General features: G+C 41.0%; 2 protein-coding genes across 7 annotated transcripts in view; one reads left to right on the plus strand and one right to left on the minus strand.

Annotated features, from left to right (window-relative positions):
- Positions 1-14,107, minus strand: part of mtmr6 (myotubularin related protein 6) — a 48,994-nt gene extending 34,887 nt beyond the window's left edge. For both annotated transcript variants that reach the window (XM_084326206.1, XM_084326205.1), the window contains exon 1: positions 13,930-14,107. In XM_084326206.1, the coding sequence (XP_084182332.1) occupies positions 13,930-13,953 (24 nt within the window). In that variant the 5' untranslated portion in view covers positions 13,954-14,107. The remainder of the gene's footprint in view (positions 1-13,929) is intronic.
- Positions 14,108-16,584: 2,477 nt separating this feature from the next.
- Positions 16,585-20,066, plus strand: part of nup58 (nucleoporin 58) — a 66,835-nt gene continuing 63,353 nt past the window's right edge. For all 5 annotated transcript variants that reach the window (XM_084326106.1, XM_084326107.1, XM_084326108.1 and 2 more), the window contains exons 1-2: positions 16,585-17,054; positions 18,052-18,215. In XM_084326106.1, the coding sequence (XP_084182232.1) occupies positions 16,960-17,054; positions 18,052-18,215 (259 nt within the window). In that variant the 5' untranslated portion in view covers positions 16,585-16,959. The remainder of the gene's footprint in view (positions 17,055-18,051; positions 18,216-20,066) is intronic.

Genomic DNA, 20,066 nt, shown 5'->3' on the forward strand with positions numbered 1-20,066 from the left:
TATTGTGCGTGTGAACGTTGACATGAAAAGAAAAAAGTTAAAAAAAAAAAAAAAAAAAAAAAAAAAAAAAAAACGGTTTCTCACTTGATTCGATACTCGGTAGTACCGACGTGTTTCGGTTCGGTACCTCAAAAGTACCGAATTCGGTACCCATCCCTACAAAACACTACTCCTCACCTTCAAAGCCCTCCACAGCCTGGCCCCGCCCTACCTGACTGATCTCCTTCTTCCCTACCGCCCCACCCGTTCCCTCCGGTCCTCCTCCACTGCCTCCCTCACTGTCCCGACATCCAAGCTTAAAAACTTCGGAGATCGGCCCTTCTCTCGTACTGCACCCCGACTCTGGAACTCCCTCCCCCAGTCCATCAGAGACTCCCCTACACTCTCCACCTTCAAAGCTCGCCTCAAAACCCACCTGTTCTCCCTTGCCTTCAACCCCCCCCACCCTTAAACCCCCCCCTCCCCTCCAACCTGATTGATGACTGTCTCCAGTCTTTTTTGTGCTATCAGGCTGTCTCCCCTGTTCCCCCCATGGTCTCATGTTCCTTTTGTTTTTGTTTCTTTGTTGTTTTTGTTTCTTTGCTTTCGCTTCTTTGTTTGTACTCCTGCTCCCGACTACTGTCAGCGACTTCGGGTTATTGAGAAGCGCTATATAAATTAAATGAATTATTATTATTATTATTACATAAAGCATTCAACGACGATCACGGAATTATAAACGACCCCCCCCCCCCCCCCCCCTCCGTTCACCCGCGCATGATCAGTCATAACGTTTAGGACCATGTACAGTTGACATTTTTAATATAGCGTGGATCGGCAACAAGCGGCATTTGATAATATATATATATGCATTTATGCCTATATCTCACGTTCTAGGAATTACTGCAGAAAACGATAAAAACATATTTATATTCTAGACGGTATTTTCGTATGAATGTGTGAATGAAAAAGTAAAACGTTCCTACATCCTGAACGATAGATAATCGATGTTGAATGGGCCATAGTAATGTCAATTTAGCAATACAATTAAAAAAGTTATAGCCCTGCAAAGAAGGTGAACATCTCCATAGACTTACAGTGCTGGCAGAGAATGATATAAGATGATCAAACTCTGTGGCAGTTAATGTATTGATTTTCGGGGGCTTTTTTTTGTATTTTGGGGGCACCGAATTTTTTGGATGAAAATTAACAAAGATTATAAAACATTGTCGACACTTTTTTTTACTGTCTTCGTCCATATGTTTGATAACGTAATGTTAATGTCTCCATATATAGGGCTCTACGCTAACCTTTTTCCCAAGGAGCTCCTAAATAAAATTTTAATAAATAAAATCTAAATACAAATTTAGGAGCACACAAAGAAATTTAGGGGCACAGTGTAAATTGTTCAAGTAACAGAGTTTATTAACAAACTATTTATTACATGCATATTATACTGTGCGTGTGCATACTAAGGGCTAAACATCTGTGCAAATAGCACACAAATTGGCCCATGCCTACTAGACGCAAACTTTTGTATGTTGTAGTCTTGTCACGATACCAACATTTTGACTTTGATACAGATAGGAAAGGCAATGGAATATATTATTAGATGACAGAACATGGAAAATTCTTTATACAATTATTGAATTCATTATAATTGAAACGCTATTGAATAATAGTTAATTAATAGTTAATACAATTATTCTGTTACAGCTACAACCAGGGGCGGACTGGGACACAAATTCAGCCCGGGACATTCAGACGCACCAGCCCGCGCACCGGCCCCGAAACCGGCCCACACAACGGCTGTTATGAAACACTCGTCCAGTATTAAACAACCCAAGGCTGTGGCTAAGGAGTCAACATCAGGGAGACCAAATCTACACCCCGCCCCTAGATGTGCACTCGTGCACAGTGCACGCACACTAGAGGCTGACATGCGAGTGGATTTTGACTCCCGCTCCTTCCCACTCCCACAGAAATAATCCCATCCCAATCCCAAATGAGTTTTGAAAAAATCCCACTCCCTCCCACAGAGGACTGATCCCAATCCCGTCCCAATCCCGAGCCAAACTTTTATAGAATCCCACTCCCATCCCACTCCCGTTTACCAATCCTGCTCCGTTTTTCTTCCCCAGTATAAAATATGCAGTACATGGGTCACAGTATGATGTCATAATAGAACATTCTAGAACATTTGTGTTCTCAACAATTGACTGAACTAAACAACACATGGACTGAACCTGCATTTCTCAACCAAGGTGCCTTGCTGTGGAAAGGTGAGTGTCCACAACAGCTAGCTGTTCTACTTGAATACTGAATGTTAACACTTTGGGTGCCGGGAAACGCTTAAACACGTCATTCCCGGCCATGCTCAAGTTGCCGAAGACGCTTTACAGCGTCTTTAATATCAATATTTCAAAAATCTGGGATCGGATTCATATGTCCCCTCCGCTGGCCTGAGATCCACCAGGAGGACCCACTGAGCTCTCTGGCGGTTCAGGAGCGCCATCTGGTGGCCGATCGGCGCAATCGCTTAACAGGAAGTGCCATAGAGGTTGTGCTGGACGGCCGTATTACTTCCGGGCACTCGCTATAGGTCCCGGCATTCTAGCTCGTCACAATACACAGCGATCGATTGCCAATAACTCGATAAACAACATGATTTGGACGTATATACGATTATACAAGCTGCAGATGGACCGGGTAAATCTACATCCCATAATGATAAAATGTCTACTCTACGATGATCGCCCAACGGCGCACGGAGACTGGGGTGAGTTTTAGCGTGTAAAGTTACCGTCTTCGATACTAACTGCTATTATCAACATTTGACCCACATTAGATGATTGGTATAACGCTGCCCACGGAATTATAAACGCCCCCTAGCCCATCCGGTCAACATCAGATGACGTGTAGTAACTTCTAGAAGTACGTCTAGTTGGAATTTTTTATATCGCGCTGATTGCCATAAAACTGTATTGCATCATCAATATAATGTATTTGGGGCTATAGATCACGTTCTGGAGAAAGCTGCAGAAAGAGATGAAAACATACTTATACATTAGACCAGGGGTGGCCAACCCGCGGCTCGCGAGCCGCATGCGGCTCTTTGCCCGTCAATGTGCGGCTCTTCCATCCATAAAAAAAAATAATTTTTTTTTTTTTTTTTACTTTTTTTTTTTTTTATGTCACTCATTCCATAAGGACGTAGAATAAACATTTACAATTTTTTTTTAAATGGTCCATTTGCATGTTCTTGGTATCTGAATCTAGGGACATATATGGATCAGTGTCAGAAATAGTGTGTCTGTTACTAGGCTTGAGTAAATTGTAATGAACCAAAGGAGAATATCAATTCTATTTAAAAAAAAAATTATCTTTGACTGTAAATAACACCATGCTAAAATTGACCAGACCTGAAAAATCTAAGCAAATGAATAAAGGGAAGATGATTAAACAGAAGGTTTTGTAGATACAGTACTGAATTCTGCCATCTTTTTTATAATGTAAATTTCTCCACCATTTTTCATCATATTGCAACACCGTTTTTTGCAAGACGTTCACAGAAAGGTAGAGAAACTAACTGCGTTCTGTTTTATGGCAATAACGTTCAGGTTTGTGGGAGATAATCCCAAAAGTAGTAGTTTTTCGAAATTTGAAAGCCCTGAGTCTCTTCCTTCAAAAGACTACACTCACTTTTGGCTGTGCCACTTCCTCCTGTCAATATGCACCGGTTTCCGACTCAATGCCCTGAGATTTCTATAATCTTATATTTCACTAATAACAGTTAAAATAATTGGTAAACAAACATAATGCTGAAAATATACACTTTTACTGTATATCTCGGGCTTAAGAGGTTAACCCTGTGAGGCCCAAATTAAAAAGAAATTAGCAACTTCAGAGGCCAGAGGGTGGGACATATAAACACATTTACTATCAAATAGCATTGTGAGGCTGAACAACAGGACCAATTGACTATACATGTGCTTAAAGGGGAACTATCTTATAAATGGCTTTTTTCAGTGTTTACCATTGTTTCTTAGCTATGTGGACTTATATTAATAGGATATATGTCTCCAATTCTCATATTGGCGAATTCTTCCAATTCTCCTCTCACAATATTCACCCTCACTGAACTGAGTCATCTGAAAATGTGCATATCTGTGATGTCAGATTTCTCAGCTGCATAATACAGTTTCTCAATTGCTTTGGTGCATTTCTCTGATCAGAATTAAAGTTCTCATAACTGTTAGTTCAACCTCCACAACATTGTGTAATTTGTGCACATCATAGTAGCAGTTTCTCATTCCTCCGAACAAATTGCAAATGCTTTTGGACATGCATCAATTGCTTTCATACAATTCTCTGCTGTTTTATAACATTATCATTTGCTTAGGTCATGTCAGTCAAAATGAAGTATACTTATGACTGCTGAATAGTCATTCCCTATAAAACTAATAGTCCTCATTTCATTGCTTGAGTCATTACATACTAATATGTTGAACTAGTTGTCAAAATCTGTCAAGCAAATTTTATACATTTCTTTATAATTTCATATGTTGATGAGGCGGGTTTCAATCTGGCAAAAGGTAGAAGGCGTGGAAGGAATCGCATTGGACAGAGAGCAACCACTGATGTCCCAGGACAACAAGGAGGGAATATTACAATGTGTGCAGCCATCTCAGAAAACGGCGTCCTCACCCATATGCCCCGCATTGGTCCATACAACACACAACATCTGCTGACTTTTTTAGACACTCTTTACAGGGACATAATCCCTGAGAATGAGAGGGTCTAAATGGCGACCATCTGACCAAGTACGTTGTTGTATGGGATAATGTGCGTTTTCACCACGCAATTCTGGTCACACAGTGGTTTGCAGCACATGAAAGGATGCTGGTGGAATATCTCCCTCCCTACTCCCCATTCCTGAATCCAATAGCCAGACAGACAGGAACGTCTGGATGTGAATGAATGATTTACAGTACTGTGTAGGGCTGGGCGATATGGCCTAAATATGATATCACGATATTTTCTGACCTTTCGGCGATACACGATACGCATCACGATGTTTTTCTTTTTTTCCCCAAAATTCATTATGAGGCTTACCAAGACAGTATTTGAGTTTGCAAGCTAACATTAAAGACAAAATAAAATACCCATGCATTTAGCATTTTTATATTATATATTAGATTTAGATTATTGGATTATTAGATTATATATTGCATATATTTAGCAATGAGATATTATATGATTTAGATATGAAATATGATGAATTGAAAATGGGGGACCCTGATGTAAACAAGACGAAAGTCTTTCTCTGGTCTGCATCCTCCAGTCCGCTGTTGACTGTTGTTGTATTGAGCTGTACTGTATTGTACCCATGCTGCAATCTTTTAATAACGTTCTCATTCATTCAGTCGGCAAACAGAATCATTTTGATTGACAGTCGCGTCTGCCAATTACGTCACATCGCTTGCACCCGCCCTGCTGTTCTTAGCACCAATCGGAAAGCGCGTATTTATTTTTTACTTCCGCCATGGAGAGCTCAATGACAATAACAATGGCAGCTCGCCGCGTCCGACGTTTAGCTTTTAGCTCCGCAGAAGGACTAAACGACTGGAGGCATAATGATTTTACTGCAACAGATGTTATAATAAAAGCCTTTCCATACATCTGTCTGATTGAAAACTTTATTAACAGACCGCAGAATGGGCACAACTGAGTCAGCACGGGCTGAGATATGAACGAGCTTGCTATATCTAGGTCGACCTCGGTCGGCACTATGTAAATACGCTGATGTTATTGAAAGTGTAACTATATAGAGACCTCTGAACAGGTCCTGCATTATTATTATTATAACGTTAATGCCACAACGAATGCCTTTGTTATCATAAGTAGTCACTTTTGATGCAGTAGTGTGTGTGTGGGGCGGCGCTGTTCAAAAGTGTCAACGTGTGGACCAGATTGACGCGACACAAGCCTCTTGGGCAAAACATCACGATATCCACGATACTTTTAAAAAGTGTATCGTTAATGAACTGTACCCGATATTTATATAATATCATCATATCGCCCAGCCCTAGTACTGTGTATGTTGTATGTTCCAATTCAGTTCCAATATGTACTGCAATATTGTTTACAGTTGTGCACAGCTCTACCCAAAGGCCAAAGGGTGTTTCTTATGTTTGTTGTAAATTAGTTTGTATTTTTCTTTTGCACAATGCTGTGAACAAATTAAAATTGCAAAGAGCATATGCAGTAAACAAATTTGAAACATACGTGTCTTGTACTCATTTACCTCACTAAATACAGCAAACTGTAGATTTCAAATGGCTGTGCAAATAGTGTATAGTGCTGTCTTGAGCATTTTCAGAAAGTGTCACCAAGATCTGACTTTTTTTGCATTGGAAAACACTTACAGAGTGAACTGTCATAACGAAAACATGGCAAAGCCATTTGACTATCTTGTTTATAAACAATGGTGTCAGGACTTTTCATTTTGATGACACTGACACTTTCATTGACATGAATACTTGCTTTTGAGGAATGAATTATCCATTTTGAGCAAGTGACACGCTTCTGCAGGTTATCACCTAGGTTTTGCAGTTTGTACTAATTGTTTTGAGAAATGCACTAACAGTTATGAGAACTTTAATTCTGATCAGAGAAATGCACCAAAGCAATTGAGAAAAACTGTAATGTGGCAGTTGATGTGGCAGTTGGCACCAGGCCACACAGTGGTTGGAGCCCAGCCTCAAAACGGCTTAAGATCTTGAGGTAGAAAAATGCGGTTTTTAGTACTTGATTAGAAATACAAAACAATGCATTTAAAAAAAAAAAAACCTAGGTGTTCCATAGACTCACAGGAATTGTGTAAAAGTGCCCAAATAGTGAAAGAAATAGTAAAATAGTTCCCCTTTAACATTTTTAAAATAAACATTCTTTTTTTAAATGGCTAAAAGTGATTTTGTAATTTTGCAACCGTGGGTCTCACAGGGTACTTTTAACCCTGTGAGGCCCAAATAAAAAAGACATTAGCAACTTCAGAGGCCAGAGGGTGAGACCTATAAACACATGAAGGGTGCCGTGACTGAAAAAAAAGGTTGAGAAACGCTGGTATATGGTGTGGCTCTTTGTGGTACCACAGTCATTTTTTTGTGGCTCTTAGTCTCTGACTGGTTGGCCACCCCTGCATTAGACCATACTTTACTATGAATATGTGAATGAAAAAGTTTAACGTTGCTACACAATGAACAATACATATAGGACTTTGAATGGGCCCTAATAATGGCAATGTAGCAATAGAATTTAAAAAGTTATAGCCCTGCAAAGAAGGGGACTTTCTCTATAGACAAATAGAGCCGGCAACCTACGGTTGATAATGAATTTAACCCATGGCAGCCAAAGTGTTAATATTGAATCAGACAATATTGAATACTGAATGTTAATATCAGACCATATTGAATACTGAATGTTAATTCAGGTTGATAGTTGACATCACAGTTGACAGGGGGCTGGAACGTTTATTTAAAGGGGACATGCATTATAAATGCCTTTTTTCTGTGTTTAGCATGGTTTTATAGTAATACAGGTTAGTATCAATGGGTCTGTGTCTCTAATTACCATATTGACTCATCAGTCTAGTCTCGAGTTCACAAGATCTTCCCTCACTCAACTAAACTGTTCTGATTTGACGGTTTCTGTGACGTGAGAGAGAGAGAGAGAGAGAGAGAGAGAGAGAGAGAGAGAGAGAGAGAGAGAGAGAGAGAGAGAGAGAGAGAGAGAGAGAGAGAGAGAGAGAGAGAGAGAGAGAGAGAGAGAGAGAGAGAGAGAGAGAGAGAGAGATAGAGAGATAGAGAGATAGAGAGATAGAGAGATAGAGAGATAGATAGATAGATAGATAGATAGATAGATAGATAGATAGATAGATAGATAGATAGATAGATAGATAGATAGATAGATAGATAGATAGATAGATAGATAGATAGATAGATAGATAGATAGATAGATAGATAGATAGATAGATAGATAGATAGATAGATAGATAGTGTGTGTAATGTGTGTGCGCCATCTCTCTCCCTCGTCGGGGACACACACATACACAAACTTCACTGCGTGTGTGTCTGGAACGTAGGCATAGTGTAACCCGACACTTCCTCAAACAGGGTTTGACAGGCAGCGAACTAGCGAGGAGAGGGAGGGAGAGAGAGGGAAAGAGATAGAGAGAGAAAGAGAGAGAGAGAGGGACGGCGGAAGGGACTGCAGAAGTGTGTGTAATGTCAACTGAGCTATAATTTATACGTATAGCTACTGTCCATCAATGTCTTCCTTTTGAATGAAATAGGTTCAGGAGAGAGAGATGTAGAGAGGGAGAGGGAGAGAGAGCGAGACACACACACACACACACACACACAGATATTCTCAGCCCCCCTTTCCTCTGAGCGTTCCCAGTGATGGCTTACTATGTGCGTGTGTGTGTGTATGTGCGTGTGCAAACGGGACACACATCTGTGCAATAGCACACACCACCAAAGTCACTGGCTGGCCCACAGTGTGCGTGTATGTGCGTGTGCTAACTTCGCTAATCCGCCTCAGTAACATTAGCTGCCTCACCGGATTCCTCTTTCTCCTCGTCTCTCTTTTGCTAAAATAAAAATGAAGGGGCTTCATGTGGCTGGCTGAATTTTTTGCATTGTCTGATTCTGAATGTATAACTTGCCTATGCCGGTACCGTGACTTTGTTTTCCAGCGTGTACTGTGTTCTCATTTCCTTTCACTCGCATGAAACCAGCCGCGTCACCGCAGGAAACTACTGTGATTGGACGTTTATGCGCCTTGTGGAATGTGGGACTTTTTTTTTTTTGCATTTTATTTTTTTATTATTTTTTAAACAAACACATAAACAAACATGACAACACACGATAAGATATACAAGCATTAATTGTCAGAGCACATCCAATGAGATCACATTTTAGTTAATTGTCTTATATAAGATATACCCCTAATACCTGTTATCTAAAAACCTACACACATATGCTCCAGCTCGAACCCCCCCCTCCCGGACCCCACCTTGGGAAGTACCTCCACTATCCCTCGCACCTAACCAGACACTACCATTATAAGCTAGCTTTTATTCTCTCCACCACTTCTAACCACATTGACATTTTGGATTCATTGAGACCCAGAATTCTTGCTGTAGATATTTCTTGATAAATCACATCGAGATATGTAAGAAACCAAACTTTCCGGTACATTTTTTCCGGTTGAAACCAGCGTGATGCGATCAGCTTTTTAGCTACTGTGATACCCGATAAAACCAATCTCTTTAGCTGTGGATTCACTGCAAACTCAAAAACATCATTCAATAGTAATACCGAGGGGTGTACAGGTATATTCCAAGATACGAGTTTTGATAATTGTTGGGTCACATCTTTCCAGAATGCCTTAACTGGTGGGCAGTCCCAATACATGTGCATAAATGTCCCTTCGTCCCCATTTGTACATTGGGAGCATTTGGAGTCTTGTTTAAGCCCCATTCTGCACAGTCTTATAGGAGTCAAATATGTCCTGTGAATATAGTTAAGATTGATTTGTTGATGATCCGGGTTCCTTGATGTAAGTCGGACATTTGCCCAGGCTCCTTGCCAATCAAAGTCATTTTCCAGGTCTGGTATATCCCTCCTCCAGACAGAGTCTAGTTGGAGGGTTTCATACGAGGACGTTAGTAATTGATGATAAAAATCTGAAACAAAACCTCTCGATGTCTCTCTTTCGTAGAAGAATTTGTGGTATCTGTGGTGTTCAATTGGTATGTCTAATGGAACACCGTGAGACTTCAAACATAGCTGTAACTGTATGTAAAAAAGCCATGTGGACTTGGTGAGATTACATTTTTTGCGTATTTCTTTATCACTACAAAAACCCTGTTTGTTAAAAACATCCCCTAATGAGTGTATGCCTTGCTCTTCCCATATAGGGAATCTTATAGGTCGTTTTTTAATTAAGAGTGCATTGTTATTGAATAAGGGAGTATGATTGTGCCATTTGTGTGGGTTAGGATTTTTTTTTTGTGATTCACGCCATATCCGGATCGCATGAGTAATTATGGGGCCAAATTTCCGTTCACAGTGCTTGATTGGTAGTTTAGTGTGTGCTATGTCCTTCAGTCTATGTGGGGCTACTATGTTTTCTTCTAATTTTCTCCAGGATACTAATGCTTGGGGGTCAAACCATGTTGTCAATGGTCTTATGTCAATGTGGGACTTGTAGTTTCTGAACTATTAACAGCGGAGCCGTTTGTAATCTTCACTCGCACACTGCGATAGTGCGATGAGTAAATGATTTTTCCGGTTCGCACACATATTATTAGGGGCAAATACGATTGAAATGCTCGCACTGTAGAGCATATATATAATTAGTAAACTGTGGGGCTTTTCTTGCCTTAACTGATTTCCAAGGGCATTTGGTCAATTTTCGAGGGCATTTTGTAGAGCCATATGAAATCCGCGATCACGGAATCGCGGACGGAATCGCGGAATTGAGCAATAAAAATGGAATCAACTAAATAAATAAAAAGATTATAATTATTATTTTTTTTTTATGTTGTGGGACTTGTACAGCACTTTGTTCAACTTTGTCAGTGCTGTAAAGTTTAAACCTTTTTAAATCTTAGACAAACAAAACACTTTGCTTTCATGAATGAAATATTGTAAGCCGTCATTTGAGGCTTTATAAAAGCAGCACAATGAACACAAATCTGTCAGTGCCGAGTCCGACCTCATCTTAAATAACAAACAGCATTGCTTGTTGTAATTAACAAAGACAGGCAGAGTTGATTTTGCAAAAAAAAAATATATATCATTTATATTTTTATATTTTTTAATAATCAAATTTTAGTTTTATATTCGAATCCCATGCCCATCGAACGAAGCTTCGAAGTATTTAAGACAGCCCTATTAAATGGACTGTTATATCTTATTAAATTGTGGACATTTATTCATTCCCACTTATTAGACACTATTTCTGATGGTAAAATGAGCGTACAAAGCAAAATACAGAATTCTGAAATATTAAAACGGAAAAAACGGAATTTGGAAAAAAATTTAATGGAATTTGGAAAAAAATAAAACGGATTTCATATGGCTCTAGCATTTTGCCCCAAGCCCCCCTTAATTTCGACCCCTGTACCCTGGGAAGACATTATTCGTGCCTATCCCTAGTGTATATGCAAACTGTTGAGACATTTATGGTGCTATGGACCAATGTGTGGTACTGTGCAAAGTAAACTCTTAGTGCAGGAGGGGTAGAGCTTGGCGAGAGAAAAACTCACTATTAATTAGGGCTGGGTATCGCCACTGTTTTCCAGAATCGATTCGATTCAGATTCACAAGGGTCCCAATTCGATCCGATTCAATTTGATTAGGGATATTTCAGTTACAATACCAATTTTGTTTAAGGTAGACTCTTGTCTAGGGGCTGCTGTCCTCCACTAAAGAAATTCTTAATTGACCAATAGTCCAAGATTTTGTCGACTAGGATAATCGATGATTTACAAATTTGTAAAATTGTGTTTCCCGCATGCAATGAGTGCTTACCAGAGATGATCTTATAATTTTTATGAGAAAATATCTCATGCAACATGGGTAAAAACCATCAAATTAAACTGATCAGCTAACAGATGTCAACAAAGGTCAACTAAGACCAAAGCTAACGATGAATCGAGAAGAGGCGACAGACACCACGAGTCACTCATAAATGGCAAGCAAAATTATAATTTTTTTGTATGATTTAGTCGATTCATTGCGACTAGGGCTGGGTATACAAAGTGGACATTTATCGTATTGATCAAATTGCTTCAATACTATAGAGTATCGAAAAATGCTGTGAGATCTAAATTTGGTATCGAATGACACTGTGTCAATACCAAATTTCCATACCCAAGTAGTTCATCCCGTCAGTGAGCCAATTAGCACATTTGTGCCACGGTTCTCAATATAATATTGTAATTGTACAGTATGGTACACCATCCATAGTTCAAATACGCACTTGTGAATTGTGGTAATTTCGGTTCTGCAATTACATTTCGTGTTTCCAAGGAATTACTAGTTCCATGCATTGTATTTCTCTCCCAATTGGCTCTGTGTGTGTGTGTGTATCTGTGTCCACGCTCTGGGATGAGAAACCCCTCCCGAGTCCCTGTGAGTAAATATCCAATGACTGATCAGATGTTGGGATGACAACAACACTGGAGTCAGATTTCACACAACACTTGAACATGGCGAGCGAAGGCAGCAGTTTGAGGACATTTAGGTTTTAGCATCGAATACAATGACATTGACGAGGGAACAAAAAGAGTGCAGTACTCCAAACGTTGTTGTTGTCGACGGCCTATGCTCCCCCAAAAGGAGCGATAGGCGTAAGTAAGTAAGTAAACTCCAAACGTGTCTCCTGTATGAAAGGCAAAATAAAGATATAACCCCCCCCCCCCCCCAAAAGAAATCTGAGGTACGTATTGAACTGTATTGTTGCGTTAACTTACGTCCCTAGTTTGTTCCAAGATATTAACATTTCACGTAACTTAGCAAAGTAAAGCATCAAAAAGGTATAATGTTGGTAATAACTGCAGTGTTTCCCACAGGATTTTCAGAGACTATGGGGGGTGAACCCTTTCACTGCCACACTACCAAATGGTTAACCCTTTCACTGCGACAATACAGAAGGTTAACCCTTTCACTGCCACACGACCAACCTAGTTGTACAGTAAATGACCAAGTAAGGCTTTGTCAATATTCCAATGTACAGTGTAAAATGTGTGTGTGTCCCCTACCCAACCCCCCCCCCCCCCCCCACCTCCAATGTACAGCCCTCACCCAACCCACCCAACCCCACCCCACCCAACCAACCTCCTCCAATGTACAGTTTCTACGCCAAATGTATATACACTCCTTTTCTGGACACTTTTGTATCACAAACAGTACTGTATTTGCAAATCTGGTATGTCATAAATGTATAGATGTAGCAGTACTGTCTATCTGTATGTCATGTATGTCATATATGTTATGATGAATTGAAAATGGGGGACCCTGATGTAAACAAGACGAAAGTCTTTCTCTGGTCTGCATCCCCTTAACAATTGTATGTATTGAGCTGTACTGTACTGTACCCATTCTGCAATCTGTTAATAAACTTTTCAATCAATCAATCAATCATGGTTAACCCTTTCACTACAGAAGGTTAACCCTTTCACTACCACCACACAGTGAAAGGTTAACCTTCTGTAGTGTGATAGTGGAAAGGGTTAGTCAGTGTGAAGTGACGGAGTTCTACAAAAGATCTAATATAAATCTCATATCATTATTAACTGCCAGAGGTGAACCCCTCCTCCTGCTGACAATTTGTAAGTCACTTTGGATAAAGGCGGCCCTCAGTCTTAGCAATGTGTGTAACTGTCTGACCCAAGCCACAACAACAAACTCCTCCGTCCTAAACCAATTCTGCAGCTAACAACAAAAGTTATTCTCAGTTTGTTTGAGCACAACATAATTATTCTGTAGTTTAGGAACTCCGCCAAGCCGCTTCAATCTTGAGCTGTCAGGAGGGATTTCCTCCCCCCCACCCCCCCCCCCCCCCCCCCCACACACACACACACACCCCTTGGGCTGGCTATTCAGAACTACAGTTGATCAAACCGGAGTAATGTCTGACACCCTTTTTGCCATATTGGTCAAATGTGGCTGTTTTTGTCCTATACCCCGTGATCTGTCACACAAACTGGATTAGCTAGCCTAGGATAACCAAATCAATAATAATAATAGGTAACGGTATAACATTTACAACGAGTATAAAGCAGACGAATTATTAACAGCTAAAAACAGGCAAGGCCTCCCCATCCAGTGCAACTGAGAAACGTCTCGTAATGTTGGGCCAGATTCTGCTGCTTACCTTTGGCGTTCGGATATGTTCCATTTCTCCGAATCGAGACGGATGTCAGTTCATGCGAGCTTTCCAGAAGACGACACCTTCCCGACGTTATGGCTGTAGCATCGATGAGGAGATAGTTGTTGTCCCGAACAATAAAACGACGTGCCGTTTGCTTTGGTCGGCGGTAGCATAGGATATGCGAGTGTTTATTGTCAAAATTTCCTCCATCTGTGTAAAGCTACAAATAGTGGATGAACTTCCGGTACAGTGTTTTCAAAATAAAGCACGCTTTTAATTGGAAATACTGATGTCCAGTTTAAAGGGAAGATCCACCCTTAAATACAATTCACATGTTCTTTATGCAATATTTATTTACCACCATTCAAGGAAAATGTCCTTACAGTAATTCCATTGCATGGGCAGCAAGCATACCTCTGTATGCTTGCTGCCCATGCAATGGAATTACTGCAATTCAGCTTCAGTTTGTTTGTTTTCTGTCCATGCAATGAAATTACTGTAAGGATTTTTCCCCCTTGCAATGACTAGTATAATGACTTGTTATGAGAGTGCTCTTAATTCCTTTGATTGCTGAACTCATCAAGACAGTGCACCCAGTAAGAGACTATTAAAAATGTCTAAATTGTGCTCACACCATATTTAATCTACATTTCTATACTATTGTGGATATAATAGTGAGTGTACAATTGGGTTTTCTCCTGCAACGTTGCCTAAACAGATGAAGGGTTTAGGAAAACGTGCGCAACTAGCCTGGTTGGGCCTGGATGGGCCTGGTCTACAAGATACACTACGCGACCAAGGTACCCATGTACATGTCAAAATACTTCCCAAAGGTCAGTGAATACCACGATCACAACATTGATTGATTGATTGATTGATTGATTGAAAACTTTATTAACAGATTGCAGAATGGGTACAGTACAGTACAGCTCAATACATACAATTGTTAAGGGGATGCAGACCAGAGAAAGACTTTCGTCTTGTTTACATCAGGGTCCCCCATTTTCAATTCATCGTAACATATGTGACATACATGACATACCGATAGACAGTACTGCTACATCTATACATTTATGACATACCAGATTTGCAATTACAGTACTGTTTGTGATACAAAAAGAGTCCAGAAAGAAAAAAGTATATACATTAGACGTAGAAACTGTACATTGGATTGGGTAGGTGGGGGTGGGTGGGGACTGTACATTGGAGGTGGTTGGGTGGGTGGGTGGGTGGGGGGGGGGGTTGGGTAGGAGTGGGGGGGGGGGGGGGGTTGGTTAGGAGGGGTGGGTGGGAGACACTGGGGGACACTGTACAACTGTACAAACAACACTGTACATTGGATTATTGACAAGACCATACTTGGTAATTTACTGTACATTGGAGGGGGTTGTGTTCGGACATTTACAGGGGCCAGTTTCGAGTTGCAGTCTCCCTTAGGTGTTTTTTGAGAGTGTTTTTGAAAGTGGGTAGTGATTCACATTCCTTTACAGCTTTGGGTAGGGCGTTCCACATTGATGTGGCATAATTGCGAAACGTGTTTAGTCCCTTGTTTGAGCCGAATCTGGGTTTAACATGATTTGTGGAGCTCCCTCTGGTGTTGTGATCGTGGTATTCACTGACCTTTGGGAAGTATTTTGTCATGTACATGGGTACCTTGGTCGTGTAGTGTATCTTGTAGACCAGGCCCATTGCAAGTTGCTGTACTCTGTCGTCTACTCTAAGCCATCCTAGGGAGCTCCAGAGGGAGGGAGCATCCAGAGGGAGCTCCACAAATCATGTAAAACCCAGATTCGGCTCAAACAAGGGACTAAACACGTTTCGCAATTATGCCACATCAATGTGGAACGCCCTACCTAAAGCTGTAAAGGAATGTGAATCACTACCCACTTTCAAAAACACTCTCAAAAAACACCTATGTGAGACTGCAATTCGAAACTGGCCCCTACAAATGTCCTAACCTAGTTGTACAGTAAATGACCAAGTAAGGCTTTGTCAGTATTCCAATGTACAGTGTAAAATGTGTGTGTGTCCCCTACCCAACCCCCCCCCCCCCCCCCCACCTCCAATGTACAGCCCTCACCCAACCCCACCCCACCCATCCAACCTCCTCCAATGTACAGTTTCTACGCCAAATGTATATACACTCCTTTTCTGGACACTTTTGTATCACAAACAGTACTGTATTTGCAAATCTGATATGTCATAAATGTATAGATGTAGCAGTACTGTCTATCTGTATGTCATGTATGTCATATATGTTATGATGAATTGAAAATGGGGGACCCTGATGTAAACAAGACGAAAGTCTTTCTCTGGTCTGCATCCCCTTAACAATTGTATGTATTGAGCTGTACTGTACTGTACCCATTCTGCAATCTGTTAATACACTTTTCAATCAATCAATCAATCAATCTAGACATGGCCAACCAGTTTAATTTATATTTTATTTTGAAAGGTCATTACCGTTAAAGCGGAAACACTGTTGTGTCTTTATTGTGGCTGGCATGTAATCCAACAGGAAACCGAATAGCTTCGCAGAGCTTCCTGCTTGGGTGTCTCCACACGTACTACAAAAACACCGCTATGCTGACTGGGAAATGTAGTCAATATCGATTAGACTAGTAATATCATATCCCAGAAATCAACCGGAAAATACATTGCATGTACGCGCGGAATAGAAAGTTAGCTAACACGCGAGTGTGCAAGATATGACCGCTTTCTCTACACGAATTAACGCTGGAAACGCCAATAGTGGGTTGATATATATCAAATGTCTGTGTGTACACACCACCTTTGTAAACGTTGGTGTGTTTTCTTTTCTCTTTAGTAGTATGGCTCCGCGAGCGAGCTAACCGTCACCAGGTCGGGCCCTCCTCACGCGGGCTGCTTTCAAAGGTAGCTAGCTAAAGCTAAATGGCTGCTAGCTAAGTGTTCTCGTGTTGTTGTACGTGTTATTATGGTCTTATCTCTGGTGGTTAAACTCAATTCAGCCAGACAAGTTCAACACTGAATGTCCGCCTCTCGCTATTAACTATGTTTGGTTTTAACTTCGGGGCCGGGACCCTCGGCGCCCCCGCGGCCGCCAACACCGGCGGAGGGTTCGCGTTCGGAGGAGCGGCGGCGGCAAGGTAATGATGCTAGTTAACCCTTTCACTGTGATCAGAAGGTTAACCCTTTCACTGTGACAATACAGAAGGTTAGCCCTTTCACTGTGACATTACAGAAGGTTAGCCCTTTCACTGTGACATTACAGAAGGTTAACCCTTTCACTGTGACAATACAGAAGGTTAGCCCTTTCACTGTGACAATACAGAAGGTTAGCCCTTTCACTGTGACAATACAGAAGGTTAACCCTTTCACTGTGACAATTCAGAAGGTTAGCCCTTTCACTGTGACAATACAGAAGGTTTTCACTGTGACAATACAGGTTAACCCTTTCACTGTGACAACTTTCACTGTGACAATACACCAGAAGGTTTTACCTTTCACTGTGACTATACAGAAGGTTAACCCTTTCACTGTGACAATACAGAAGGTTAACCCTTTCACTGTGACGATACAGAAGGTTAGCCCTTTACTATCACACAACCGACGGCGATGCTCCATCATTAGCTCCACGGATGCCTTTGGTTGTGTGGCAGTGAAAGGGTTAACCTTCTGTCATGTGGCAGTGAAAGGGTTAACCTTCTGTCGTGTGGCAGTGAAGGGGTTAACCTTCTGTCGTGTGGCAGTTGGCTAACTTACATGTCAAATAGGTTCAAGTTAGCACTAAACACTCAAGTGACAAACATGTCATATTTTGTTGTTTTTATGATACTTTATTAAATAACCACATTGTTTGGTCAGGAAACACGATGTAGGCTAGCAGAACGGTTATTTCCCTTTTCCCAAAATGTAACATTCAACAGTTAACTTTAGCTAATGATGGGACGGGGTTGTATTGTTGATATGTTATGTGGCTAAGTATTATCCTACGAGCAGGGATATGCGTTTTTAATTTTATTTTTATTGAGCATTTCACATGTTATTCCATTGTATCGGATTCGGAACAGATTGAGACTTCTATTAGGATCGTATTGGTGTGCATTTATTAGATAAACCCATCTCCTGGTTTCTTCTCCACAGTGTGCCTGCTGCGAATACAGGTTTTGCATTCGGGGCTGCTTTGGGTACCGTTGCCGCTGCTCCCATCGCCGCCGCTACCACCACCACACCAGCCTTGGGCCTCGGAACCGGTGTGTTTGGTCAGAAACCAGCCGGTGGCTTCTCTTTCAACACACCTGCCTCAGGTAACAAGCGCTGCTCGCTCAGAAACACGCATAGCCTGCATCTCTTTACCGGTAGACTAGTACTGTCGCCCGGAGAAATGTACAAATGAGGTCCAGTTCAGATATTGTTGGTGTGGGCATCATCGGTCTCAAGGTTGACATGTCTTTAACTGTACCGGATCTCCTCTGGGCCCTATTCCCCGTACCTGGTTCAACTAAGTCGATCAAAAGTCCCATTATCCAGATTCAATTAACCCGATGTTTGAACCCAGGCTTTCCCTGTTCCTCGAACGCTGCTTCAGTCTCGTTAATTCGAACCAGACTTGATACTCGGGATAATTGCGTGCAGCCGCATCACCCGAAAAGACGGCAGGTGTCGATCGCAGAAATCCTGATTTTCTAACGGCATTGATTGATTGATTGATTTAAAACTTTATTAACAGATTGCAGAATGAGTACAATACAGTATGACTCAATAGCCTCGCCGACAAGTTAAATGCATAATCTATAGGCTAATGTTAAATCCCTCATTACCCCAATCAATCAGATTATATTTCTTTAAATGTGCCTGCTGGCAGTAGGCTTAATGGAATGAATAATCGAATGAGATCTATTGCTAGTGAAAATAATTAGTTCAACTCTTTCAGAATAAGTAGATACAAACAAGCCCAAAGAGTATCTAATTGATACGAATTAATAGATACTTATGAGGATATCTGTACTGTATGCGCTCGGCTTAGGTATCATGTACTTTATATATAAACAACGTTTTCAAGGCGCGACCCCCGAAATAACGGTGTCAGAGAGGCTTGGAGGGAGGCTATACAGTTTCACTATTAATCAGGTTTTAATCTGTTTCGGACATCATCCATACATTCATTGAATTGATTAACCTTTGGTTTATACCAGTGACACCTCATGTTCATCACCCTCATGTTCATCATCAGATAACAGTGCTTGAACAGATGAATGCATTTTCTCAAATTCATTTGTCAAAACGTCAACGGCTCATTCAATTTCTCAAATCCATCAAACAGCACATCTCATCAGACATTTTAATCCCAGTTACAATATCACAATAACGTGTGAGTGACAGTGATACAATTCAACAATCCACAGATTCAGATTCCTCGTAATTCATAATCCACGCATAAAGACGCTTCAATTTATGCTTGAATGAAACCCAGTCCGGGCGCTCCGTTAAGCAAATACATCAACAGCGGAGAATATTAAAACGAATCAGAGCCAAACGCCGATAGGTTTCATTCATTAAAAATATCCCGTGGGATTCACATTTGCAATGCTCCGCGTTGTTAAAATAACCACATAGTGTGTGTATCGCACCTCGCGAGCGCCGTATATATGACGTGCATTATTTAGGATAAAGTAATTTTATTATCAGCATTTTAGGTATATTATTTTACATTTCAAAAGCCCCCTCTAGAAGAACGAAGCACAAAAACATAATTCAGAATGGTATAATGGGATCTAGACTGAGAATTATTTCAGGAAGGGAGCTAGCATTTCTTTGCGAGGGGGCGTGGCCATGGTTTATCCAGCTAACTGAACTAAACCCTGCCCTCGACCAGGTTCGAACTTTTTTATCTGTTGCCATAGCGATTTAGAAAATCCGACGTCGGGGGAACGGAAAGGTCTAGCTTAAGTCAAGCTATCCTGAAAATTATCCGGCTAACTCAGTTAGCCAGGTACGAGGAACAGGGCCCTGGTAAACAAGAATACCTTGAAGACTCATTCAAGGGTACTACGACTATGCTTGCACCTCATGGTACCAAAGCACCACAAAGCCCCTAAAAACAAGACTACAAACATAACAAAACAAACTGGTCAGACTACTGCTTGACCTTACTCCTG

This window comes from Notolepis coatsorum (assembly GCF_963971535.1).
Source record: "Notolepis coatsorum genome assembly, chromosome: 12".
In the NCBI taxonomy this organism is placed as follows: domain Eukaryota; kingdom Metazoa; phylum Chordata; class Actinopteri; order Aulopiformes; family Paralepididae; genus Notolepis; species Notolepis coatsorum.